Source organism: Truncatella angustata (genome assembly GCF_020726525.1).
Source record: "Truncatella angustata strain MPI-SDFR-AT-0073 chromosome Unknown BKA67scaffold_1, whole genome shotgun sequence".
NCBI lineage: Eukaryota > Fungi > Ascomycota > Sordariomycetes > Amphisphaeriales > Sporocadaceae > Truncatella > Truncatella angustata.
In genome coordinates, this window is record NW_025763381.1 from 1,548,905 (window position 1) to 1,575,552 (window position 26,648).

Sequence of the window (26,648 nt, forward strand, 5' to 3'; positions counted from 1 at the left end):
CGAGTAATACATAGGTACTTTTTTACTCCGAGAAGATAGGAATTGGATTCGATATCTAAGCGATGTTGTGCATTCTCGTATAGAACGATCCCCCGCCCGTAAGCTTGAAAGTCGTTGAGTGCTGACGTTTTTCAAACTCGCCGTTCCGCGAAATTCATGTACATATTATCGCATTAAGCATGCCAATATTTTACACACACTAAAATGCATGCGTTGTTTCTTTCATAACGCTACCACGCCGCTAATAAATTTGAGTGGCGGAGGAAATGTTATAAATGGGGAAGGTCAAGCTAATAGCGAAGACATATATCATGATGATAATGAATTGAAGAGCACTCGTTTTGAAATATCCTTGTAGGATAATCATTCCCAGTCTCATTTAAATCATCAAATTTTCAGAATGTATTACTCAAGCAACATGAAATCTGATTGCGTAACAGACAATTTAAGTGAAGCAACTGGGGGGGTTTGCCCGATAGAGCCTCCTGTCTGGCAACGACTCAGAAATTCCACTCAGGAAAGGCCTGAAAGTCTTGCGATTGCTAGCATTTACCAACCCGCGAATCTCTATGGTATTGCTTCAGGACAATCTGGAAATGGATACTTAAGATGGTCATATCTCGATTTGGAACTTGCGACTGAAAGATTTGCTCATAAGCTTTCGCAACTTGGCGCGCAGAACGGTGCTCCCTTGGCAACGTTTTTGGACAACGGAGTCGAATTCGTTGTGGCATGCTGGGCTGCTCATAGACTGGGCTGTCCTTTTGTGCCTCTCAACCCTCGGGCACTCAACAACTATGATGAAGCAACACACAGTAAGCAGTTTTCGGGATCATATCCTACCCCTTCTGGCGTATCTACAGACCAAATATTGCCCGTCAGTGATAATTGTTTCTTTTTGGACTGTTTCACATAACTCCCAGACCGCTCAACCCATCCTGAAGGAACAATTACTGACTCCGAATGCTGTAGTGCTTAACATGGCATGTGCTTCAGTCGTAATTCTTCAAGATACGAAACAATGTCATGTCATCGAAGCCATGCAGAAAGGAGGAAGCGTATACCACGCCAAGGTATTCGTGTCAGGCATTCCGACCAATGCGTCGTGGATTTCCTTTTCAGCCATGTTGGAGAAACCAACTGAGGATTGTGCGTTGCCACTTTCAGAATCCCTAGATGCCTCCGAAGAGCTCGTTGCTGTCCTGTTCACCAGCGGCACCACTTCGAAGCCCAAAGGTGTACCACACACAAACTCAACCATTAATGCGTTCTGCCAGAATCTCTCACTCGGAAAATCCTCGCCAACGAGTGTTTTCTGTTCTGTCTTGCCAAACAATCACGCTATGGGGTACTTTTTCGCACTCCACTTCATGATGCACGGCGGGGCTATTGTGTATCCTAGTCCCATCTTCGACGCAATGGCATTGGTTAATGCTCTTGAAACCGAGAAAGTTACACACACAGCAGTTGTCCCCACCTGCCTTCACGCACTCATTGAAGCTATTGACGCTCGCGGATCTATACTAAGTTCCTCACTAGAGGATGTTTGTCTAGCTGGAAGCTCCTTGACTCCAGAGAATATCAAGCAGATCTTTACGAAACTTGGAAGCAGGGGCGCTTCTGCTGGTTTTGGTATGACCGAGGGAAGCCCCATATGGTCCTGCTCAAAACACGACCCGGAGGATCTAATCCTTGACAACTCGGTCATTGTTGGATCCGCATCTCGAGGAGCTCGTGTCCGAGTTTGTGCGCCAAATTCTCGTGAACTTTTACCACGAGGCCAACCAGGGGAGATCCATCAAACCGGACCAGGTACAATCAAGTCTTACCTCGGGCTGAACGTAGGTACTGACCAATTTTATGACGATGAGGAAGGGTATGTCTGGTTCGTTACTGGTGACCAGGGAATTATGCACCGCGATGGACGTTTCACCATCACCGGGAGATATAAAGACATGATAATTCGAGGGGGGGAAAACATTTCTCCCGCAGTTATAGAAGCCGTTGTCAGCCGGTGTTGTAAACTTCAGGTGAGTATACACTGATCTCTTGGACCTGACGAAATGTCTGACCACTCATCAATTTTACAGGGTTATGTCGTTGGAGCACCGGACCCCATTGCAGGGGAAGTTCCAGTTCTCATTTTGGAGGGGAAACACCTTGAAGCTGCCAGGCATGTGCAAGATGTGGTCCTTCGGGAGCTGGGCGCTGCTTATGTCCCAGAGCGCACTATCACACTCACTGAACTTGGCTTCGCAGACTTCCCACGGACGACTTCTAACAAAATTCAGAAATCACAGTTAATTGCTCGAGTTCGTGCTTTACTGAGCGACGAAGTGATGACATCCAGCTCAACAGACGAGGTTGCAATAAAGGATAAGGTCTTAGCTGCCTATTTCAAATCCACCGGTGTGCCAATTGAGAAGTTGGATGTGAACATTCCTACCGTTCAGTTCGCGGATAGTATTGCTTTCATGAGAGTACGCGACTACCTACGCAAGAGCTTGAGCCATACGTTGACAACAAAAGAGATGAATGATCATCCTACTATCGCCGCTCAAATCAAATTGCTTCGAGACCGGTCAGCTTCAAATACGAGAAGCAATAAGCTCGCAGGAAATTCCCTACGTCAGAGCAGCATGGAGGACCTCAGCATACTATTTGGAGGGATGAAAGAGGCTCGCGCCATGATGCTTCGAATTTCTGATGTGTTACAGGCCAAACAGCTTAGCTGGCCGCAAGTCTTATCGGTCGTTCCAGCGCATGATTATTTGCAAGTTCTTTTGAATTCCCAGATTATTGAAACCTGGAACTTTGCCATTGCTGTTGTAACCAAGGGGTTCAAAGACACGGTATGTACCTGTCTCTTCGGAGCCGAATAGTTTGAACAGATCTCTGATCGCTAGCAGAATCTCGTTACAGCACTGAAGAAAGCCCTTTCAAACCATCCGATCTTAACTTCCTTCATCGCCGTTGATCATGCTGGAAGTGCTCATTATGTAACCTTGCTGCCAGACGAAAACCTGTGGGATCAATGTATCTTTCGACATGGGTCTGTCAAGAATAGCAAAGACGTTCAGAATATCGCTGTTGATTTCCCACGTCCTCATCTTTCTAGGGTACCAGGACCACTGATCTCTTGCCTTCTTTTTCACATCGAAGAATCGGACTCAGCCGCCGTTGTTTTCTACCGTGAGTTTCTAAGCCTCCCAACATACTACTCGTGCTTGATAAATTTAACTATGGGCCTAGTACACCACATCGTTCAAGATGCAACCTCGTTCAGGCTCTTCCTTGATGACTTGGACCAAGCCCTCTCCGCCCCTATGAAGGATCTTGTCCCACATACAGACTTCAAAGTCTGGGCTGATTTATACTCTGCTCTTCGTCTGTCCCCCGCAGCAACTGCCAGCGTCAATTTCCATGTAAATCGCCTACGCGATCTGCACAATCACAAGAAGGCCATTTATCCGCCTGCTAAGGTAGCTCGACGAGCCAATACCGATAGTCCCGATGGTCTGGATTACGGTTTCGATGCACCAGGGCTGACCGAGCTGAGACGTGAGCACCCAAGCATTGCCGCAGCTGTTGTACTCAAAGCTGCAATGGCGCTCATCAATGTCCACCGCACTGACCATAGCCATGCTGCTTTCTGCAACTTCGAAGCCGGCAGGAGACAGTTCCCATTCTTGCCTACGGCTGTCCAGGCAATGAACCCGGGTAGTTTCGAGGCGTCGGATGTAAACGGCCCAGTGATGCAAGGAGTTTGTAACCTGATAGAGGTCCCCCGAAACGAGACTGCGATTTCCTTGTTGAGCCGTTTGCAAACGGAGCAGGAAGGTCTTACCGAGCACGCACACGCACCACTACAACGCGTCATCGATAATCTGAACGCCGAGGGGCATGGAAGTGGTGATGCTATCGTAGATATCCACCGCACTCAATTCACCACGTGGGTTCCCGGAATGCTGGGCGATTACGACAATCTAGTAGTCGACAAGATTGCAATTCGCTGCGCGGCAGGTTTGGTCGTAGTTGCTGGTTTGGGCGGAGCGGCGGCAACGACGTACATGCTCTCCTTGCGATGGGACGTGGCAAATTACTCTCGTGAAGAAACGAAGACTTTTGTCGAAGATCTTGAGAGAGCCGTTCTGTGGCTCACTGCCGTAAGTAACCAAGAGCGATCGGTTGCAGAGTGTCTCCAGCATTTAGGGGGCTCCTGAACCTACACAGGCAGGCCAAGGTTCATATTCGCACTCTAAGTTTCCTTCATCTCGATAATGGACTAAGTTTTATATCAATTTTGAGCAACTGGGGTGATGAATGGTGGCCACTCCTTAAGTGCTGTGCTTAGGCTTGAAGTACACGTCATGTTAGAAGATGGGAAGACTAATCCAACTGCAAAGTGAAGATATATCTGCTGATTTATGTATTCACTCAAACATGGCCCCCCACGATTTCTTTTCTGCTTTGGTCATCGTGACGCAGTACCGTTTTCGAAATGTCAGCAGATAGTTTTGGTGATCATGCGAGCCCGCCCTGCTCGAACCGCCTTTTCAGCGCCATCGGTCATCCATATTCAACCCGTCCATGTTGTGATTCGGGTCTGCCCAGCGAGTAAAATTTGGTTCAGGATGTGGCCCAATATCCCAGAACACAGAAACTGGACGTTCAAGGTTCTCGCGCCCACGCCATTCTCTTCCCGTGAATCTCTCAACCAACCCGTCGCGGAAAATGCTGGTCGCGGTGGTATGAATTTCCTTCGCAGTCCCAGGACTGAGCGCGTCGCCGAAAAAATCGATATCAAGGCTCTCGAGACCTTGGCAGTCGTCCATATGCTGCAATGATGGATGTACATGGCGCAAAAGTGCTACATGACCAGGTGCGTCTCTTCTCTTCGCAAGGAAGTTTTCCTGAAATGACTTCTCAAAAAGGCACAATTTCGTCAGCCAGTCCTCATGTCCTTGACCCTCGTGGGCTTTTAGCCATATTTTCAGCTCAAGTATTTCGTTCATCTGCCAAGTCGTTAGGCAGAGTTGCTGTTCCATCTCACAGATGCAATGTGGACTTCCGGGCTGAAGCCACTCCTCCTCGTCTTCCAAAAGAGCTTGCTCGGCCGTGTTATCACCGTCTTCACACCCATGCCACAATGGTCGCAAGGTTTTCCGTTGTTCCCGCTTTGCAATCGTCATCTCACCGTGTCTTTCTGATAACCAACGCCTGCTATCGAACCAATTTGGGTTGTGATGTTCCGATTCTGAGTGGGGATTGGATATAAGACGGCAATCTCGAGGGTCTTCTTCCCAGCCGTTCATGCTGTCCAAGCAATAACGAGACTGCAGTTCTTCTCTGTGGAGAAACAGAGGGAACGATAAACGCAGATCCAGCGGGCCCCCTTCCCGTTGATTCAGTGCAGACATACGAAATTTGGTGCTCCAACTATTCCCAGAGCTGCTCTGGATTTGAATGTTCGGGACTACCCAATCACTCGCCAACGCCTCAGCAATCTCGCGCCTACCCGTTCTCTCACCCCATCCATGCCATTCCTCGTCTCCAGAAACGGTTGGATCGGCAAGGTCATGTGTAGTATGGTTGTGGTAAAAGGTGATGTTCGCTGTCTTGTCCAACGGGTCACGAAGCCAGTCAGATAAAGTGATACGAGACCATGGTCGAAGATAAATGTTGCAAAAGTATGGCCAATACTCGTTGTACATAGATGAGACATGAACAGACAAACTGTGAAGAGACTCCGACACTTCTTGTGAAATGAGACCAGTGAAGCACGCGAGATCCTTGAGGTCGCTGAAATGGAGGGTATGTGATGGTAGCTCTAGTCTCGGTTGGGCGCCAGTGAGGAAGGGTCGGAACGATACTGACGGAGCTGTAGTGGCTGCAACGGTGAGCGTTTCGTTATATGCCCACTGACAAGTTGCCCTGAGTCCAGCTATCGTACTTCCCTCAAAATCCGTTTGCTCCTTTTCGTGGTCGCATTCCTGATGGTCCAGATAACCTGGTGGCACGGCACTGGGACCTCCCAGCTTCTGGCTCCGGCAATAGTAAATCCGGAAGAGCTTGCTGCGGGCTTGCTGCTGAGTGAGACCCCCATCTATGTATGTAGATGATATTCCCTGGAATTCTGTAGAATTAGAGTTAGAGAAGAGCTTGGAACAGCTCCAAAGACTTGCGTCCGACTCCTGATACCAGTCACTTCCATCGCCATCGCTTCCGTTATCATCGTTGTCGTTCTCACCAACTTCGCTTCCTTCTTCATTGTATTCGCTCTCTTCACCATCGCTGGAATGTTCATCGTTTTCGCTTTCTTCATCGGAGTGACTGGCAGTCCTTTCAACTCTCCTCGTGCTATTATCACGACTAGGATCCCGATCAAACAGAGATGCTGACCCTTGGGTATGTCCTTGACTAGCTGTGACAAATTCCTGGCCATTGTTTGGATTTACAACCTTGATACCCTCAGGAGTGAGCATGTAATCCACTTTCCTCTCGATATGCACATGAGCTGGTGTCAATATGTATTGATATATGCGGTAGCGCAGCTCATATGGAAGCCGAAAAAGTTGGGCGTGGCTAGCCTGGTTGAACGCCGGTAGCGTCGGGTTCATCACAGTCATTTTGGAGTTTTTGTGGTGATGCAATTTGTACCATGAATGATTTTGTGTATCGACCAGCCTTTGAGGAACACCCAGGCACGTTGTTCTAAAGAATTTGTGAGAAATCAGAGTTCAAACCTGAATGGAAGCACGGCTTTTATGTATCAACCACTGACTTGGGATCCTATGGGCCATCCCTAATAACCCCTGTCCCACTTTAGGCAACTAAGACCCCACTTTCAGGAGGTTTGCTGTGAACTAACCTTAGGGTGTATACTCACACTACTTACAGTTCACAATTAACAAGGGTGTTAAGTGCTAACCTACTGCGAGGTCCGAGCCAGATGTTGGCAGAATCAATGCTATCCATACTCTGTTGCACGAAAAGCCATATACACTTAGTATACGTACTTATTATTCAAATTATTGATCAAACTCCGTGCGATAGACGAACGAGCTCATCAAGAGTGTATTATTTTATTAACATTGTCGACCTAATATTGGCCAAGTTTTCACCTAATTTTGCACCTGGAAGTTCAAAAATGTAAAATGATTAATTGGTCAAAAATCAGCAAACATCCGTCTAGACTAGCTGGGCAATCTCGTAGTATACAGAGGCCAAGCACCTGGCTGCTTTTGTGAATGAGGATGGAATAGTGTTTGTTGACAATATCTGCCACCACCTCCTCCGCCTTTTAATTAATTACATCGTGTCCATTAGCAGAAACTACGACTCTGACTGTTAGGATAACGAAGTCGCCCATCTGCTGTCCGTTAGGACTGCTGTAGTCATGATTGTAGGTCAATATCGCCATGAGTGCAAGCGCGTTATTTTTGGAAATACATACAGCTAATGCCGAGGACGTTAGCTCCTAGGCACTTCTAATTTTTCATCACAATACCTAACCCATTATCATGGTAAGATCATTATTGCATCTAAACTTTTATACAGTTAGTAATTCATGACGTACAGGATCTCCGTTAATGCTGTCTTGACACCACACACTACATAGGATATCGCCATCTGTCGTTGAAGTAGCCTAGTTAGCAAGCTCTCCAGTGTAGGATATAATAGATGTAAACACAGGGAGTACGGAATGATTTGAATAAATATGACTGGTTTTGAATTGAGTGTCAACACGCCAAACGAAAAATTAACGATGTCCTGGCTCAATCTTGCTAGTCTTAAGGAATACGGTACTTATAGAATTGGCTTGGAAGAACCTCGGTTCAACCGAAAGTGTTTGTTTGTCTATAAGTGTGGATTACCTGTCAGTATTCAGCAGCAATTAGAAGACATGGTCAATTCAGAAGAGAGCAAAGTAGATCTACGATAGCCGTTGAGTTCGAGCAGAAAAAGAAAAACTTAAAAAAGTACGAAAATATGAAAATACCACCAGAAGAAATCCACAAAAGAAACCGGAAAAAACTGCAAGCTATCTAATAGCTGAACTCTACACTTGAACGCTCCTGCTTACAGGACTGACCTTTGGGCCCGGCGCATCTCTACAGATGATTTTATTCCCTGTCTTGTATAGAAAGCTGAGCTGGCCAGCAGACTGGCCAATCTCGGCTACGGCTTCGTACGTTTCAGCAACGAATAAGACCAAAACTTCCTCTGTATCATCTCTAACTATAAACTTGCTTTCCAGTAAGTACACATTCACGGACGGACCGTGTCTCCAAGCTGTTCAACTTTTTTCTCCCTTGAGGAAGTGTTTTTGTTCAACCCATGAGGGGTTATTATAACCCATAATTAGGTAGTGAGCGGTAATTTCCCATCATTCTTACCCCAGAATGGGAGCTGTATTGTCAAGATTATGCATAGGCACTGGTCATCGCAAGGCGTTTACATTAATCGTTTGCCCGCACCTGATAATCTTCGATCAACTTGTGACTAGTAGTCATCCTAAATCTGGAGCGGTTAATGTGATTACATTTCTTGTTCTTAGATCAAGACGTTCGGAAATAATCCTGATCTTCACAACTTGTATCGCAGCCAAGCCTGTGATAAACGCTGTTACAACAAGAGATAAAGATTGGTAATGGTTATGTCGTTGTTGGGAATGATCTGAAGATCTGTCCACTGACCTGACCCATTTCGTATATTCCAAATCTTTATCAGCTGCGTATGTGTGAATCTTTCGAGCCCGCAGTGTTAATGGCGTGCAACATCTTGAACTAGGTTCGCGTCATTAGTCATATAGTCGTTAACTGGGCTGAAGGCCTGAGCAGCATGTTTCTCACACACACCAGGTCATCTCTTTTTCCGCGTGGCGTCGTGCCGAGTAACGATCCATACGGATATGATGCCCAACTGCTTCAGCAATGAGATCACCACACACACACACACACACACTCTCTCTCTCTCTCTCTCTCTCTCTCTCTCTCTCTCTCTCTCTCTCTCTCTCTCTCTCTCTCTCTCTCTCTCTCTCTCTCTCTTATCAATCTTTTAACACTAATACCCATTCGCCCATATCTCCTTTTCATAACCCTCCGTCAACCTCTCATCCGTTCCGTATACTTCTTGCCACCCGACAAAGCCCCTGTCCAACACATACACGGTTTGCACCTTCTCTTGTTTGCCCTCCTTCTTCATCTTCTCAACCAGCGCCGCCCGCTCCCTCGCGTACTTGAGAGCAGCGCTTGGGCCCCTCTGCTGGCTCAGGGCGCAGTGGAACACCACGGTCTCCTTATCCTCCAGTTTCCGCAGAAGCGTCGGCATCATGGCGTCGAGAGATTGGGAGGGGGCGTGGATCGAGCCCTGGATGTGGCCGCCGATGTGGTCTGTTGTGGACGACGACAAGCTAGTTAGCTCTGGCTGCTGCGAGGACAAAAAGAACGGGTGCATGGACCCCGACCGAGCGACACGGCAATGAGGAGAAGGAGAGAGAGAGAGAGAGAGAGAGAGAGAGATCATACCGTCGTCCCGCACGTCGACGATGGCGACCGAGTCGTCGCCTGGGTTCTCTGCGTTGGCGAGGAGCTGCTCTGCCAGCTTTGGCGCCTGTATGCGCTTGAGGCTACCCAGGGTGACCATTGTAGCCGAAGACATTGTGCGGCAGGATTGTGCTGATCTGAGGAGAAAGCTCATGCGGTCGGGCAGACGCAAGGAGGAAAAAGTCGGCGGCTCCGTGCCGAAGCGATGAGGCAGGCCGACAGTAGCTGAGCTGAAGCTATTTCCCGGCTGGAGTACACCGACAAGGGGAGCTGCTGCACTGTAACTTGCTGTCTTGAAAAGTTGGTACGGCAGGAGAGCTGACTGCAAGTACTCATGTGTTACATGCTTGGTATAAGCGTGGGGGGCAGGGGGCCAACTCCCCGCCTTCTCGCATGCCCCGCCAATGGCCCATGCACTCTTGAATCCAGTCTAGACTGACTAGTTAGCACCATATACCATATACTCGCAGCTGCTTAAATTATTCATTATTCGCAGCTGTGACAAGCACTTAGGTACTGGCCCAGGTTAGTGGTAGTTCTTTGCATATATCAACATCACCGGGCAATCCATGTATTGTTTTGCAAGACTCTATAATTATATATCGGGACCTGGGTGAATTGGCCTCTATGATCTATATTGCACCCATTTGTCGGTATGCCCCCAAGTTCCCCGTCCTTGGAATGGTCCTCGTAAATGCTACAGTATTCCCTTCTCCCCAGAACGCCACGCCAGTAGATGAAATTCGAGCTCGTGGTATTACATACAACCTTTCTTTTCTGGGAACAACCACCGCATACGCTCGGTACAGCTCATGGCCACATGCCATCAAACATGAACAGCCAATCCTCCCAGTACTGGTCATATTTGCCCACTAAATAGCTGTAGCCATCTCCCTCTGTTCCCGCTTTGTACGGTCTCGTGTACAGACCCCCGGTCTTCAGGTGTCTCTTGATGGTCATGTAGACAGAGAAACTGCTGGGCATGGCGCCCACAAAGTACGTACTGCCCAAGAGCACAACAAAGTCCACTAGGCCTTGTTGATCCCAGGTCAACGCATTGAGTGCCTCGAGATCCTTGCCGCTCAAAAGATCCCGCTTCGTCAGCACCTTCGTGTTGGAAATGTCCAATGCTTGCTTCTCGAACTTCTTCGCTTCCGTCATGTTGCCCGTTGCCAGGTATGCCGACCTGTAGTTTCCTTCCTGGGCCTTGCGTAGGAAGCCGCGAGCCTGCGTGTTGTACACCGGCCAAAAGTTCATCGCGTCGTTCTCAGTACGCAGATGAACTCCTAGAAACTCGCCTTTCTGGGCACCTTGGCCCTTTGCAAAGCTGTGCATATTCTTGAGTGCCGTGTTGCCGAGATAAAGCAGCTCTTTGTTGAACTTTAACACACTGCCAAATGTCGTTGCAAACTCAGGCCCATCTCTCCAAATCTGCCAGTCCCACAGGACACCCCATTTGAATCTGATCAGCCGCGGGTGCTCTTTGGATGGAGGGATGCCATTGGTCTCGTTCCTCAACCAGTGACGGAACGTGTCACCGAAGCGGTCAGTATGGCGGTTCTGGTCTTTCCAGTCGCACCCCTTACGGTTGCCATAGTCCTTCGGCGCGATCTCCTCGATGCGAGGCTTGCGCTCGATAGTCAGGGGGATGTTGGGCACATCAGTCACATTATTGTAAAGCGTCATCTGTGGACAGTAGGTCGTGAAGGCATTCCTGAAATGCTGCTCGTCGAACATGTACGATAGTGGGAGATACGATGTGAAGAGATCGGCCAGATCCTTCTCAGACCGCTTGCGGATTTTGGGCACGATGAGCCCGGTGGCGCCAGCCTCGATCGCATATCGCAAACATGTCTGGATGTAGTTTCTGATGTTTCCCACACCGCCCGAGTTGTTATCGCAAATGTAAACCAGCCCCTCTACCCATGTTGTCTCGTCGCAGACTCGGCGCAGTGGCCAGCCGACGAAGGGCGCATCTGGGTCGGATAGGTCGATATCGCCAAGGGTGGATGGTGGGTGAAGTGTCGAGACCTGTGCGCCCCCTTTCGAACCGCTCCAATCGAATGACGTGGACGGTATCCTAAAACACCATACCGCAAAGAGACTGACGATGCACAGCGTCGGGATGAGAATGTTTCGTCGAGGCATGAAGCCCGCAATCTGCTGCGGCACGAAGTTGGCGATTGTCATGTTGAAAAGAAAAGGGAACTCTGTCTCAGCTGTCGGCGTTGGCTGGTTTAAGGTGTTCTAGGCGTGGCCCTAGTCTAGAGGAAGAGTTGCAGATGTGGCGCTAGGGGGGATCGCCCAAGTCGCTGAGAGTGAGGCCGCTTTGGCTGAGGGATGATTGCTGAAAGTTGCACGCCAGTTTAATGGATAGCACAAGGACAAAGCAGTTTCTACCTTGTCCCCGACAGATCCCCACTGATGTCGTTGGACGAAACAATGAAAGTCGTCGGTTATTGAATTCGTCTCTTATGAGTGGCGTGTCCTCCCCTGAACTGCCATTCGTGTGGGGTGATTGGTTTCTCGCGTGTGGTAGCACTGGAATCGACCCCGGTGCAATTTGTTATTGCTGAACCAAGTATAGGAATGTCGATCAACGACTCAAAATATGGGATTTGCACCCAAGCAAGGAAAAGAGAAAGAAGCCCTGAGGGCTAGTCTAGAGGATGAGTTGGAATGTTTGTTTCTCTGGGTTTGTAGCCCTCGAGTCACGTTCCGCCACGAAAGCCAGTGATGGGAACACAATGGGAGAAGGGAATGTACAGTGCCGGCTTGCCTAGATTCGAGCTTCTTAGTGAAGCTCGAGAAGTCACCGGGTCTGCGTTGTGCGAGGAAGATACGCAAGAAATGCTCAAACTTTGCGGAGAGCACCTTCCCCTTCTTATTTGGGACTGTTCTAAAGCACGTAAGTTACACACATACATAAGTTACATATGAACCCCCCGTCATTTGGATTTTGAACTCTTTCCGGCCAATGACGTGAATGATCCACCACGTTTCATTGAAACTTAAGAGGCACGCCGTTTTGCCGACTTGGCAAGTGCCACCAAGACCGATTGGAGCAAACAGGTAGTGTCGCAGATCCTTAGAAGTAAGACATCATAACGTCTATATATGAAGTACACTTTTCGCTACAGTTGTCCGTACCAACAAGCCTCAGACTAGGCTCGCTGGATAGTTAAGAAAATATAACTACAGAATCTGGCCAGTTACGTGTTTACAGTGATGGGGAAATACACTTGACGCACTACCGTTTGTTTTCACTGATGCAGCCAGCCACAACGACAAAACATCGACTTCCCAGGCATCGCATGTTAGGACTGCAGGATCGCTGGTGCGCGCCAAGCCGTCACGACAGATCTTCAAAGCATATATCCTGGCTTCCAGGAAACCCCTTGATAATCATGATCAGCAAGGTAGTAATTCATTTTTCATCTAATCCATATTCCATACTTGGTGTACGACACCAAAAGCTCTGGTAATATCTGACAGCATTGCATTAAGGCAGCTTAACTAAGTCGGGTTTGACCTCGATATACAGCTGCATAGACTATCATTCTTACTTGTCTTAAGGAGCGTGACTTCCAAAGTCTCGGTCATTATTTGACAATCGGTCATGCAGTATTACACGATAACGAGGGTGAAATCCTTCTCTGATCATGAACATAACACTAGTTAGCACTATGTATAGTTGTTGAATGTGATGTTTCTGGAATGCTATTGTGTGAAACCCCCCAGTACAGCTGTGGAATATATTTTGCGAGTAAGTTAACTCCGGGCAGCCCAGCGTCGGTCTACTTTGGGATGGCACCCCCTGATTCAAAGGATCAAAATGTTTTGTAAACTTTCCTAGCTGTAAAGATGACCAGTCCAACCTAAATCTATGCCCAGTTGTTTTCATGCTTCCGAACAGACGGCAAGGGCATTGGCAAAGTTCATGGAACTGCCTCTCGCAAAGTCCGAACACTTCGCTGGAGTAAGCAACGTTGCATGGAATATGATGTTCCTTGGCAAAGTCGTGCTAAATATGCTGCTGTCGATAGTATAAGACAGACAGGAAAGTTAACACAACCAGGTGGCAGGTGGCATCATTATCCTCGGGCCTTGGAGCTGGAATTTAGTATTCAACGTCAGCACGCCAGCACAGCCAGCACAGCCAGTGATCATATCAGATCACCATGAACACTCAATACTTGACCAATGGTATTATTGTAGACACACCAGGGCTTCATACCCCAGGATGTTCTCCAACTATAGACAGCCCGGGCCGGCCGTATTGGACGGAGGAGTCCATATCTCCGTGCTGAGGCAGTTCCTGTTCTGTCAACTCCCATCGACATTCCCAGCACGGTCTCACATCGAAGCATTCCTGACCCAGAGCTACGACCCCGATCAGTTTTGCGGAGGTCTTCGCGCTGCATCTGGGGGCGGTATGCGCAGCAGAAGATGCGAGACGGACGCCGTGCCTTCAGATGCAATGCTCCAAGAAGAAGCGAGGCAGATAACATCTGGTCCCAAGGATCCTTGGGGCCAGACTATTTCAGAAAACAACAATTGGCTTGCTGCCCTTCGCAGTCAGCATGTTGGAGATGTAAGACAAGCGGTAGACATGGGATTTGGTGCAGTGTGATTTAGCAGTAAATTGGACAGCGGCCACCAATCAGCAGAGTCCAAATCCTGCGAGCACAAGATAGAGAGTGATCAGACACAAGTAAGGTGTCACAGTTCGTAATGGGAAGCGCTTGTAGGCAAACGGTGACGTCCGATGTTTGTGGTACATATTATCTTTATTCATTCAAGTTGGTATATTCGCTGCGTCAATCCCATGAGTCAAGCTCTCTAAGCTTTGCCAATCCAGCCAGAGTTAATAAAGAAATCAAATATTCTTCCACCCTTCTGGCCATCTAGCCTGCAGATCTCCTTCACCTGCTTCTTTTTGAGTGTGCCATTGCCCTTCAACGCCTCTTTGAGAACTTGCTCCTTGATCATTAAATATGGCTTTGGCTGGAGGCGAGATACTTTGCAAAGCTCAACCTCCTCTGGCGTAAGCAGATGAATGTCCGGCGCGTTGTCTTGTGACAAGTTCAGGGGCGTAACGCCCGAAATCGGCTGCGATACGAAGCGCTGCTTTGCAGGTGTTGAAGTGCCATTGGCTGCGTCACCATTCGTGGCACCATCGATATGGCCATTGGCTAGCGCTTTAGCTTCTCCATTAGTAGTGTTTTGGCTGTTGTTGGCCATGCGTATAGGCAGTTCAGGCGCAACAAGCAAAGCAGCCCCACTAGGAGGTTCTGGTTGGGTGCTCTGTTTCGAGCGCTGTTGAGTGGCTAGGCGCTCTCGATCCATTGAGCCCATTGGTATTGACTTTTGTATCCGCGCAGCCTTATCATTCTCGTACTTCTCTCCACTACGGAGATCACCAATTCTAAGGTTCCTCCATTCCTGTAGCTGAGTAATAGCTTGGCGGAGGTTGAGTTCGTCGAGCAATCCCTGAGACAATGATTCAAAATCATCGTGGTTCATCATCCTAGCAAAAGGTTTTGCCTTGTTCAGGACATCACGTTCCTCCTTGGTCCTGTTCTTCTCGATTTTACTATTGACACGGTAATCGAGAAGGTTATGCTCGAATATGACCTTCTTGCGCTCTACACGCTGCGTCAAACGAGCGTTGTAGATATCCATGACGGTCAACTTGAGTTCCATCTCCGGCTCGAGCTCGCCGGTTCTTGGATTGATGCCATCGCCAGGATCGAACTGCATAAGCTGGACAGCCTCTTCAGCCTCGTTGGCATACTCAGTCTCGAATTCCAAACGACCTGGCATGTAGCCTTGGATTTCGTGACATGATGGGACACTAGCCGTTGGTTTGGTCTTGGGGGGCATCGGCGCTGCGTTCTTTTGTGCATCGCGTCGTTCTTCGATCCTCCTCTTCTTCCGTGCTTGGAACTCTTCCCGCGAGACCTCCTGGGAGAGCTCCACATCGGTAGGACGGCACCGTTTCGGCAGCGGAAAGCATGGCGATTCTACGTAGGCCTTGATGTAGTGGTCTCTGACCTCGTCTTTGGTGCGATAACCACCGATATGATCGGCAATATCAGCCCAAGATCCAAGCCCATATATTTCGCATCCCTCTATCAGAAGGAGCTCCTCGTCGGCTCCCCAATCCGAGTCGAAAATCGGTATAGAGTTCTGCTCAATCACTTTGTAGGGATGTGTTGTTGGTTGATGGGAAGCACTCGAGGCTCCGCTTGAGAAGCATTGAACGCAAAGGTCAAACTCCTTGCAATCTGGATGCGCGCATCTTATCCGGACCTGGCGTTCGTGGGTTAGTTCCCGAAGAGAGCCAGCGGAAGAGTTCCATCAGAGCCGCAGCGAGTCTGAAAAGGTGTGGGGATGGAATGCGAAGGCGAATGCGCCCACCGAAGACGGGGCCGGCGGACGCGGGGATGCAGCCGGCCGGGGGAGAGCAACCACAACAACACATGAAAGAGAAGAGAGATGTACGAGAACTCACTGTTGACGTAATGTCTGCCGAACACACGTCGCAGACATACTTGACTCCTCCTTCACCTCCTCTGGTCGCTGTCTTCTTCCGAATGACACCCATCTGGACCAGTGCGACGTGGTACTATGGAGCCACAGGTGACGGAGATGGAAAGTCAAGACCCAGCTTTGGACAGCCCGATCCTAGCAAGTGTCGCCTTTGATTGTGTCGCATGAGGTGGCGCTAAGTGATGCCGACCGGGAGATGCGCGTCGTGGGATGCAGTTCGAGGTTATAGTGACTTGTTTTGATGAGTCTCGCTGTCTTTGAGGTCCAGTTGCTGCCAGGGACAAATGGCGATTTGCTGTCGCGATGCAAGCCGGGAGTCAGGCAGGCCAGGGACCGGTCTGGGTGGAAGGCGCTAATCTCAATCAAGTTAGTGAGGGGGTCAAAGCTCCCTGGCACTCCAACTTGCAACGAAGTGTCAGAGGCGTGTAGTCCAGGCAGCCATGGTCACGTGCAGCATAAACTGTCGCTCTTTTTCTGCTGCAGGGATGGTCTCGCTTCAGTTCATCTACGGATTACTTTAGTACGGATCTGCATGTAGACCAAGGTTAGGTTAGCCTTCTCCAACTACTTTGGTAACGAACCTAACAGCTGTTTACAATAATTGTGACCAAGTGGAAGCGCAGAAAATGAACAGTAGCAACTCTACAGAGTCCGCCATAAATACTGACTCGAAGCCCGTGATATCTTCAGCCAACTAAACCTAGAAGACCCCAAAAGAACCAAACACTCTTACCCAAAAACGTTAGCTCAAACGACGGTTCCTAAGCAACGAGATTTCGCTATTCAACATACCGTAAACAACCACGGCGCCTGTAATTCAAATACGTCTGAGCGAGCGCAGGCGTCATGGCTACCGCTCAAGCACAGGGGCGAGCACCACAGCTGACAGGATTCTCAAGCTTCGGTGATCTGCCGACAGAAGTAAGATTGATGATATGGAAGTGTGCGCTTCAAATGCCCAAAGTCTTCATGGTGGACAAGCGGAAGCCACTCCGGGAGGATCGGAACTTCGGTGTACGAGTTCACCTTGGACACGTCTTCCGTGCCTGTCGTGAAGCCAATGACCTTTGCCGAGATGTTGCAAAACCCGCGATCGCGCGCTGGCAGCAACGTATAGACACGCGGACGAATAACTGGGGCGATACCACGGAGAATCGTATCTGGCGAACACCACGCGAGATGGGCTGGAATTCTGCCTTATGGGCATATTTCGATCCCCAGTTGGACAGCGTCTACCTCGATGCTAGTGCTGTCGAGGCATTCGACCATGAAAGCGCTGAGACGTTGGAGAAACTTGTTGGTCCTATCAAGAGAATCATCGTACCCCATCATAAAATAAATGATCCGCGCAGCCTCTTCGGGCCCCTATGGAACAAGCTGGATCTCGAATCCGTTTCTTTGCTCAAGGCGACTGCTTCTCTAGGAGAAACAGCTAGCTCTCTATTGTCACAGCAGCTAAAAGCCGATCTGCCTCTTGTGGTTAGTATTGAGGATTCACGCTCAGTTAAAGTCGTGGAAGACGCGTTAGGTGAAGATCCTGAACTACTAAAACATTGGAACGACACCCTCGCATGGTATGACCGAAAAGGGGTGGGTATGATCAATGGGTACCTCTGTAATTGGACGGAATTCAGAAGTAGTATTCGCGCCGACTGGCTTGGCCGGGTGCCGGAGTGGTGCCCCTTTGCGCCGGAAGATGGACCCAATCCGCCTATAGATGAAGATGGGTTGATTCTTGACTACCAACACCCTTGGGTCAAACAGTGGGCAGCCTCGATTCCCCAATTCAAGGCTGTGGTGATGTTCATCACCTCCGAGCAAGAATCGCAACTCTGCTCTTGATGTCAACATGACTTTCGGCTGCGGGACAATGCAATCGAAAGTGGGAGGCTCTAGCTACCGTACTCAATGCATGGATTTTATAAAGATTAAAAGAATTAAGAAGAAAACCCCTTCTATTGCAGAGAGGGGATTCTTCTCGGTCAGCCGTTGGGATACCTAGCCCTCATTATGAGCTAGGTTTATCTAGGAAGATAAATACTGCACAGTCACATGGACGCCATGATTGTGTGCAATGTTTAGGCGATTACCGCATCTGTAGGCTGGCTGTGTGTTTCTAAGATAATCATGGCTATTAGCAGTATACTGGCACGGTGAGACCTTCTCAATCCTTTGTCGCTTGTTGACTACAGCTACGATATGCAACACAGCCATCAACCAGCATTTTCACTTCTGCCCTTCAACATGTTTTAATACATCCTTGCTCATGACATGTTCTGTATTGGTGTCGACTTAAGCTCATAACATTTGATTGCAGCTTGTTCGCAAAACAAGCAGTTCTGACCAAATTGCTCTTCTTCATTCCCTCACAGATCTCGCAAGCCACCCCTATAGAACCGTATAAGTCGTCCTTCACTCGGAAGTTGAGACATTTTGACTACGTTACGGGAAATCTAGATCAAGTTTCTTGAAAGTTCGTGCAAAATACTGAATGATGAGTGACGACGACCAGACACCATGGATCCCCTGACAAACTCTCTTGGGTGCGTAGCTTGAAATAGTTCAATTGGGTAACATTACGCCTCGCCTCTCAGCCGAAGAGGAGCAAAGCCTTGTTTTAGTCGAGGAGTTTACAGACGCAGACTATCTCTCACTGGAAGCCTACAAACCTTGGTTTCTTCAATCTCATAGCGAGGCAACAAGCCATTGAACGACTAAAACGTTCAGACGTCTTCTTTATGCTGTTCAGGACTGCATGCCAGCTCCTCATCAGAGACTAACATTAAAGCTTTCCAGTCATTCATCAGCTAGTGAGAACCCATACCGCCCTTCTAGTTTAGCGCGCCTAATAATAATCCGCAAGCAATGAGCCCTTATAACAACCCGGTACTCTTGTTCCCAGCTCGGGCAAAGGATGGTGCGAATATCACCACTGGTTTTCCAACTAAGCGCCAGGATCTGTTCCTAGGACTTTAATCTAATGACCCCCCGTATCATCCGTGTCGTCTTTTGGCAAGTGAGTTCAGCATTGATAGAGCAGAATTAGACGGCGAATGTCGTCTTACATTGCCTCGATACGTGATTGGATGTGATAAAATGTTTTCAGAACACCACAAAAAAGCACAATTGGAGTTGTGCTTAAGCACAAAGATGATACCAAAAGGCCATCAACCCTTCCGTCCTTAACGATCATGATGATCTAGAGAATTGGGTGGAGCATGTTTTAAAAAAAGGTTTGATAAAGAAGGTAGATGCACAAAGCATTTCAGAAGAGATTAGGAAATGAAACGAAGTAGAGTGCTAATCCTGAAATGAGTAAGCATTATAGGTTAACATTATCGTGACAAATGTGGTCCCTCCAAAGCGCCACTAGAAACATGACCTTGGCAGCCTAAAAACTTGTCGGAGACCATTAAGTAATTTATTTTGCTACCACCTTGAATGCAGGAGATGTGCTGTGAGTGTTTACAGGTATCCCAATCATTACTGCTAGAGTGTATTATGGTATTATTAAGGTATTCCACTCTTACATAAATAGTTGGTTCAACCTGTCATGATTCCATTATTAATGTACTCTCACCACCATCAGGCTTTTGGATGGTAAGATATTTCAGAAAGATATAGATAGGAGTGATATTTCTAATAACGTTCGGTTTTGGTTCTCACATGATAGACTTACTTTTCTATGAGGCTCTTTTTGGTGAACACATCCAGACTTCGTAAGCCGCCGGAAATGCAAGGCGATCGGTGCTCTTGTTACCCTGTCCATACGTTATCCCTGTACCTACCCACCGGGCTTGAACTGCAGCTTCTGTTATTAGGTTAGTTGCAGAATACTACTTACGTCATAGGTTAGCTGCGGGACATAGACCGCGAAATATGACATGTAAAAAAAAAAATCTCACCGGCGCGCGTTTTTTGAACCTTGGGAAGCTCACGATGAGCTTGTTTTCACGCTGCTCCATAACTATAACCCCGCCATGTCTGTGTGGTACGAGATACCCCGCCATCCGATCCACGCTCAGGTTGGGGTTTCGGGTCATTGCGTCGAGAAGTGAATAAATATATTCTGGTATAGTTTTGTTGTTCTGCTGCTGAGTCCGCTCTCCTGTATCAAGTCATTGTGACCATAATTTTGACCTCAAGTACTCTGCATCATCATGCCGGACAAGGTTCTCGACGACATTTCGCATCGTCGTTATAATCCTTTGAGAGGGTCATGGCTGCTCGTCTCACCTCACAGAACGAAGCGCCCTTGGCAGTAAGTACTAACTGATCTACAACCTCGGCCATTGCTTACAATCAGCATAGGGGTGCACAAGAAGGTCCAGGTGTCATTGACCTTCCTGAATATGACCCCAAGGTAAGCGGTCGCGGTTCATGACAGTACCTCTCGGCTACTGACCACTAATAGTGCTACTTATGCCCTCGCAACTCCAGAGCCAGTGGAGAGCAAAACCCGGATTACAAGGAGACCTTCGCGTTTGTCAACGATTACAGCGCAGTAAAGGAGGAACAAGCAGATTACGATGCCGAGGCCTCGAGCGATGGTATGCAAATCCAACCTGCACCCCACGGTGGTCAAGCAGCTAATTGTGACAGATCTGTCTTCACTCCTGCTGCGCGCTGAAGGCGTCAAGGGCAAGTGCTATGTCCTAACCTTCTCGCCCAAGCACCACCTGACCTTACCCGACATGACACCCGCCGAGACACTCCCTATTATAGACACCTGGACTCGAATCTACGCCTCGCATCTCTCTCCTAAAAACCCCTTGTCTCAAGTCGCTTCCAAGCTCGATCTGCTTCAAAAAGCGGCGCCATCTGAGATTGCGCCTCCTCTGCCGAAGGAGCAACTCCGCTATATGCAGATCTTCGAGAACAAGGGAGCGGCCATGGGCTGTTCCAACCCACACCCACACTGCCAGATCTGGACTACCAGCACCCTGCCCGAAGAGCCGGCCGCCGAGGTGGTACAGATGACGAAGTACCGCGCCGAGCATGGCGGGCGCCATCTGCTACAGGACTACGTCAAGCTGGAGGTCGAGAAGAACGAGCGCGTCGTCTGGCAGAACGAAGCCTTCCTGGTCGTCTGCCCCTGGTGGGCGGTCTGGCCTTTCGAGGTCATGATCATCGCCAAGCGCCACGCGCGAGCCTTGGTCGATTTGACCGCCGACGAGCGGCTCAAGTTGGCCGAGGCCATCCACGAGGTGACGAGACGTTATGACAACCTCTTCGAGACCAGCTTCCCCTACAGCTCCGGTATCCACCAGGCTCCGCTTGAGGGCACTGATGAGGAGGTCGAGAACAGCTATCTTCACATGCACTTCTACCCGCCCCTGCTGAGATCCGCGACTGTCAAGAAGTTCTTGGTTGGGTATGAATTGTTGGCAGAGCCACAGAGGGATATCACTCCCGAACAGGCAGCAGCCAGGCTGAGAGATTCTGGTGGTGAGCTCTACAGAAAGAAGTTGTAGCCTAGAGCATGAAAGGAGATTGAGTTGGGTGTCGTTTGAGCGTAGAGCCTTTGCGTATGCAAGTGTTTATAGAGACCGGTATATAGCACGACCAATGAGCAGATCGGCACTGATTTGGCAAAAATATTGGGAGGGGGCGCATGCTGGAGTGCAAAGGATGGTTGCCGTTGATGCCACTCAGCTCCTCCAGTTACCAAATTTAGCAACCTTTAGTGCTTTTCTCTTTAGTCACGCCTCGACGTACTCTCTGTAACCGTTGTCTGTTTAGCGAATCTTACCAGGGAGCCGGATATCTTCTCTGTGGCACAAGAGACCCAAGTCTACACCGCTGAATGCAAATATGTTTTCATGGGATACGGGGGCGAGAGGCTGCACATGATACATTTTCAGTAGAGGACAACCACAGTAGGGCTCTGGTCAATGTTCTTGTCGCGTGTTTATCCGAACTTGCTTTGTCATTAGCATTCATGTTTTTTACAGGAGCATTCTATTGTTGTGCACATCATGTCACGTGCACCAGTTGAGACCGCAACGAGAAGCGTTTTAGCCAAACACTGAGTTGTTAGAAGAAAGGTGACATCGTTCGACCTTGACCAGCGGGGTCAAACGGTGTGCACATTTCAAAGGCCGAAGGAGCACTTGCTATAGAGTGGTAGCCTGCACAATCCTTTTAGCGAGCTTGTTGTCAGTGATCTCGGCATTGTTGATGAGGAAATTGGCCCATACAATAAAAAATGCCTTGATGTGAAGCGTCTCAAAACACCAATTCTGTGAGAAAGAGGGTATACAGCGTTGTACATGAACGAACATGATCTCAGCCATCTGGTAGCTACGTTCTTCGTAGATTTGACATAACCCTCTCTCCTAAAGATTAGACGCTGTTTCAAAGCAGACAGAAACAAACTAATTATCACAAGCTATCCGTTCACAAGACGAGGGAAGCCAAGGAAACGCTGGAAGAGTAATTCAAAAAAAGAAAGGAGGAGGAAAAAAAAAAGGAAAAAAGAAAAAAAGAAAAAGAGATAAAAAAAAATATTGGCCAAGGCAGGATTTGAACCTGCGCTTCCGGGAATTAGATTATAGTGCATACCGCACCTTATTGGACCTTGGAGAATTCGAGACAGACTTTGAAGAAAGCAGGAGATATCCAAGAGAGTTATCCAAGAAAGAGATGCTTGAAACACGTAATTTGTAACCCGGAGTGCTTACCACTACACCACCCAGCCATGAATAACGGGATTTGTTGGGAACAAACCCGTTCAAAACGGTAGGTAAAACGTGAAAAGCGGATCAGATGTCGGTAGAGGCGGCCAAGGAAAACGAATGGCTGTTACCGTTTAAGGTTGTGTCGTCGAGGGTTGGATGGATCCGGCCATGGACGATGACGGCGACGATGGGGGCGACGATGAGGCGACTGCAGGGAAATAGTGGTTTTGGAGGAGTGAGACAGTGACCGTTTCTAGCCGAAAAACAGTCTGGGGGGGCGCAAGGCGGGTGCAGTATAGTACATGGAAGTTCGTTGATACTTGTAAGAGAGGGTTGCTAGATAGACTATATATTTACGGGTATTGGATTCTTTCTAGACGCGTGATGTATGCAGAGCATAGGGTATTGCATTGTTAATCAGACAGTGCTTGAACTGATGCTATCATTCTGTTAAATATATGCTTGGTGATGTCCTGAGCCTCATTTCGACATCATGGGTATTGGGTCGTTCGTGCATCCTGCAGCTATACTACCAGCACTATTAGTAACTACGACACTGTTGTTCATCAAAGTACGTTCCCATGACCCTCTTGCCAATTCAAAGCGACGTAAGGGAATTCCAAGCTTGTTGGGGCATCTCCTGTTGGCGGGGTGGACCAGCTCTTCCAGCTAAAGCGTCGAATGATGATTCAATCCCAGGTAACATTCGATTCAGATGTGGTAGCTTTCTCAGATATCTGGTCGATTGGCACTGCCCTTAGTGGAGTTTGGAATAGTAAGTATTCAACAGTAATGCAAGTCAGCCTTGACTTTTCCATTTAGGATAGCTATCTTCCAAAGATGGTGAGCAATGTACGTTTCTGACCTGATAACCTTTTGATTTATCTTTTTCTTTTTCTTTATACAGATCTGTGATGAAAGCAAGAGAACGGATGTAAGAAAAATGCGGCTATGGGATAGTTTCTTCTTCCACTCCCTCTTCTTCTTCTTCTTCTTCTTCTGATTACTGGTATAACGACGAGTCCCCTGTTCCCTCGTCTAAGCGGCATGGCAGTATCATAATGGTTAAAAGCCTCGCCCTTAGCATTATCTCACGAATCTACATCTCTTCGCACTGAGCTGCAGTCTTCCACTGTATATAACTCATCTGTCATCAATGATGCTGTTCAATATTACAATTACATGAGCAACCGGTCAGTACGAGTACCAATCTTTGCGGCTATATAGCTCCTTCTAATTTTTCAGTGGCTGTCGGTGTTATAGTTTGTCGGTCTTCTGCTCGCAGCCTGCAGCATTCAGCATATCGTTACAGCCTGCTGCTCTGGCCAACAGACTGCCGCATCGAGTTCCATCATCTTAAACCTGGACGTAGAAGCTCTTTTGCGCGATCATCCAAATCGTGCCTATGGTCGCAAAGCACAGCGGGAAGAGTTGCGGCAGGATCTCCGGTCCGAAGAGGTATGCCGACTTGAAGACAAAGATCTCGCTGCCAAAATGGCCCAACGCCACCAGGTACGTCCAAAGCGCTATCATGTACACGGGCTCCTTATCCAGATGGTAACTGGCATATAACCTCACGATGGCGGAGATCAGAGTATAAGTGCCAAAGAGCCGGGCGGCCAGGGGTGTGCACTGGTCAAAGGTGGTGCTGCCGGGCTTGACTTTGGCGGAGCCGGCAGGAATGATCTTGTTCGTCGCGTCTTCGGGGTTGTAGGTCGAGGTTTTGGGCGGCAGCGAAGGGTTTGCGATGAACTGGCCATTATACAGACGTCGCGAGTAGTGGAGGGTCAGGTAGTTCTGTAAAGAGTTGCCGACTGCGAGGATCGAGAGCTGTGTGTTTGAATTAGCAATGACGGGTGGCGGATGCGCATTCTTTGAGTACTCACACCGAACATGTAGTATGGGAGGTAGCCATCAGAGGATGGAATCCATTCCTTCAGCGCATCCATCTTGATGAAATGGGCAGATCCAGCACAGAATGATCAGATTTCTTGGAGCCTGTAAAGCGCAATATAAGCTCTGCAAGCTTTAATATAGATATAAACAATTGTGTATATATATATTAGGAGTCAATTGATTCGGCGAGCTGTTCGACGGTTGCAGAGCTGAACGTGCAAAAGTCAATGGCGTCTACTTTGTTTATAAGGAAGGCGGTCATTCGACGTTATGAAAGATCAAGACCAATTGAAGACCGGGGGGTGGTCTTGGTCGGGCTGCAGCACCGGAAGCTTACCCCTGACCTCGAGCTTTTGGGGGGGGGGGGGGGGGGGGGGGGGGGGGGGTTGCTCCAATGCGTAAGGTTAGTTGTGTACTGGCAGCTCCACACTGTCAAGTCGGTCGACTTTTCCGTCTTTCCACCCTACCGTAGTCACATGGAAGCGACCGGCTGGCGGGCCTCAACATTTTGTACCGAAGCTCGCCTTTCTCCATTCTCTAAATAAATCAGCTCACACACGAACCACTCTTCGCTTCAACCCTCGGCACTGGTGCTTTCACCCGGCAAGAGTCAAGGACATGGCAAAAATCGACGAGATTGTGGCCGAAGTGCCACCATATGCCCAATGGATTCTCGCTGGCATTGGAGCCCTCTACATGGGCGGCAAGGTCCTCAACTACATCCGCTTCTTCTTTAGTGTTTTCGTGCTGAGCGGCACTAATGTGAGTGGCATTTTCCTTAGCAATTGTGCCAATTGAGCTCTTTGGTTGCTGACAGGTGCGCGAAGCTCCGCAAATATGGCAAGAAGGGCACATGGGCTGTCGTTACTGGTGCATCCGATGGACTCGGCAAGGAGTTCGCGACACAGCTAGCCTCCAAGGGTTTCAACCTCGTCCTCGTCTCCCGAACCCAGTCCAAGCTCGAGACACTCGCTCAAGAGCTCGAATCCAAGTTCAGTGGCCTTCGGACCAAGGTCTTGGCCATGGACTTCAGCGCCGACAACGACGACGATTACGAGTCCCTCAGAAAGCTGGTCGACGGTCTGGAAATTGGCATTCTTATCAACAATGTCGGACAGTCGCACAGCATCCCTACGCCATTCTTGCTCACGGAGAAGAAGGAACTGCAGGACATTGTCACAATCAACTGCTTGGGCACGTTGAAGGTCACGCAGGTCGTCGCCCCTGGCATGGCATCTCGCAAGCGTGGTCTTATCCTCACCATGGGGTCTTTTGGTGGTTGGGCCCCCTCGCCCTACCTCGCGACCTACTCTGGCTCCAAGGCGTTCCTCCAGCAATGGTCATCTGCGCTGGCGGCCGAGCTGAGGCCCAGCAAGGTCGACGTTCAGCTCTGCCTTTCATACCTGGTGACTACTGCCATGTCCAAGGTGCGCCGCCCGAGCCTGCTCATCCCTAACCCCAAGCAGTTCGTTGGTGCTGCTCTGGGCAAGGTCAACAGTGGAGGGTGGCAGTTCATGCCCAATACCTATACACCTTGGTGGAGCCATGCCCTCATGGGTTGGGCCGCTGAGACGTTCTTGGGCACCGGCAGCACACTTCTGAGATGGTTCCAACTGAGGATGCACGTTGACATCCGCGACCGAGCTCTGCGCAAGGCCGCCAGAGAAGCCAAGAAGCAGTAATCGCAGCTTTCGAAGAACGTGTTGTGTGTGCGCATATGTGCATGTACATATATGTGTGTACACACATATATGACTTTGGCGGCATTGCACTGGGGTCATTCATAGCTCTGAATTTCAAAGTCGGAAGGACTGGAAGGCCTCAAGAGCTCCGCCATGATTCGTAACACAAGCAGACGTTGAAATATACCATGACGTAGCCAAACGGATGTCGTATTTAAACCGTAGAGTTTTACTGAGATCAAGTGTCGAGATAGAAACAGACAAGAAAGAAAGAACGAAAAAATAAA

At 48.8% G+C, this 26,648-nt stretch overlaps 10 protein-coding genes across 10 annotated transcripts; 5 read left to right on the top strand and 5 right to left on the bottom strand.

Moving 5' to 3' along the window:
- Window positions 1-400: 400 nt before the first annotated feature.
- On the top strand, window positions 401-4,111 carry BKA67DRAFT_529526 (uncharacterized protein; the record flags this gene model as incomplete). The annotated part of the gene is made up of 6 exons (XM_046099083.1): window positions 401-815; window positions 973-2,030; window positions 2,091-2,852; window positions 2,910-3,192; window positions 3,253-3,952; window positions 3,994-4,111. The coding sequence occupies 6 exons, from the start codon at window positions 401-403 to the stop codon at window positions 4,109-4,111; spliced, it is 3,336 nt and encodes a 1,111-aa protein (XP_045963503.1).
- Window positions 4,112-4,361: 250 nt separating this feature from the next.
- On the bottom strand, window positions 4,362-5,855 carry BKA67DRAFT_544266 (uncharacterized protein). The gene has a single exon (XM_046101253.1). It carries the CDS (start codon window positions 5,712-5,714, stop codon window positions 4,557-4,559), a length of 1,158 nt encoding a protein of 385 aa, XP_045963504.1. The 5' UTR covers window positions 5,715-5,855; the 3' UTR covers window positions 4,362-4,556.
- Window positions 5,856-9,027: 3,172 nt separating this feature from the next.
- BKA67DRAFT_544271 (Rhodanese-like domain-containing protein) lies at window positions 9,028-9,867 on the bottom strand. Its single transcript, XM_046101254.1, has 2 exons — window positions 9,531-9,867; window positions 9,028-9,395 (listed from the first exon to the last, which is right to left on the bottom strand). The coding sequence occupies exons 1-2, from the start codon at window positions 9,700-9,702 to the stop codon at window positions 9,067-9,069; spliced, it is 501 nt and encodes a 166-aa protein (XP_045963505.1). The 5' UTR covers window positions 9,703-9,867; the 3' UTR covers window positions 9,028-9,066.
- Window positions 9,868-10,103: 236 nt separating this feature from the next.
- BKA67DRAFT_12332 (uncharacterized protein) lies at window positions 10,104-11,827 on the bottom strand. Its single transcript, XM_046094952.1, has one exon. It carries the CDS (start codon window positions 11,736-11,738, stop codon window positions 10,359-10,361), a length of 1,380 nt encoding a protein of 459 aa, XP_045963506.1. The 5' UTR covers window positions 11,739-11,827; the 3' UTR covers window positions 10,104-10,358.
- Window positions 11,828-13,554: 1,727 nt separating this feature from the next.
- Window positions 13,555-14,286, top strand: BKA67DRAFT_12379 (uncharacterized protein). The gene has a single exon (XM_046094956.1). The coding sequence runs from the start codon at window positions 13,792-13,794 to the stop codon at window positions 14,179-14,181; it is 390 nt and encodes a 129-aa protein (XP_045963507.1). The 5' UTR covers window positions 13,555-13,791; the 3' UTR covers window positions 14,182-14,286.
- Window positions 14,287-14,307: 21 nt separating this feature from the next.
- BKA67DRAFT_544275 (uncharacterized protein) lies at window positions 14,308-16,373 on the bottom strand. Its single transcript, XM_046101255.1, has 2 exons — window positions 16,066-16,373; window positions 14,308-15,863 (listed from the first exon to the last, which is right to left on the bottom strand). The coding sequence occupies exons 1-2, from the start codon at window positions 16,156-16,158 to the stop codon at window positions 14,391-14,393; spliced, it is 1,566 nt and encodes a 521-aa protein (XP_045963508.1). The 5' UTR covers window positions 16,159-16,373; the 3' UTR covers window positions 14,308-14,390.
- Window positions 16,374-16,614: 241 nt separating this feature from the next.
- BKA67DRAFT_544276 (uncharacterized protein) lies at window positions 16,615-18,372 on the top strand. Its single transcript, XM_046101256.1, has one exon. The coding sequence runs from the start codon at window positions 16,950-16,952 to the stop codon at window positions 17,943-17,945; it is 996 nt and encodes a 331-aa protein (XP_045963509.1). The 5' UTR covers window positions 16,615-16,949; the 3' UTR covers window positions 17,946-18,372.
- Window positions 18,373-20,263: 1,891 nt separating this feature from the next.
- Window positions 20,264-21,577, top strand: BKA67DRAFT_509299 (galactose-1-phosphate uridylyltransferase; the record flags this gene model as incomplete). Its single annotated transcript, XM_046097230.1, has 4 exons — window positions 20,264-20,364; window positions 20,415-20,466; window positions 20,518-20,653; window positions 20,706-21,577. The coding sequence occupies 4 exons, from the start codon at window positions 20,264-20,266 to the stop codon at window positions 21,575-21,577; spliced, it is 1,161 nt and encodes a 386-aa protein (XP_045963510.1).
- Window positions 21,578-24,139: 2,562 nt separating this feature from the next.
- Window positions 24,140-24,732, bottom strand: BKA67DRAFT_529533 (uncharacterized protein; the record flags this gene model as incomplete). Its single annotated transcript, XM_046099084.1, has 2 exons — window positions 24,140-24,613; window positions 24,670-24,732. 2 exons carry the CDS (start codon window positions 24,730-24,732, stop codon window positions 24,140-24,142), a joined length of 537 nt encoding a protein of 178 aa, XP_045963511.1.
- Window positions 24,733-25,055: 323 nt separating this feature from the next.
- Window positions 25,056-26,432, top strand: BKA67DRAFT_544285 (short chain dehydrogenase). Its single transcript, XM_046101257.1, has 2 exons — window positions 25,056-25,441; window positions 25,507-26,432. The coding sequence occupies exons 1-2, from the start codon at window positions 25,298-25,300 to the stop codon at window positions 26,359-26,361; spliced, it is 999 nt and encodes a 332-aa protein (XP_045963512.1). The 5' UTR covers window positions 25,056-25,297; the 3' UTR covers window positions 26,362-26,432.
- The last annotated feature ends 216 nt before the right edge of the window (window positions 26,433-26,648 follow it).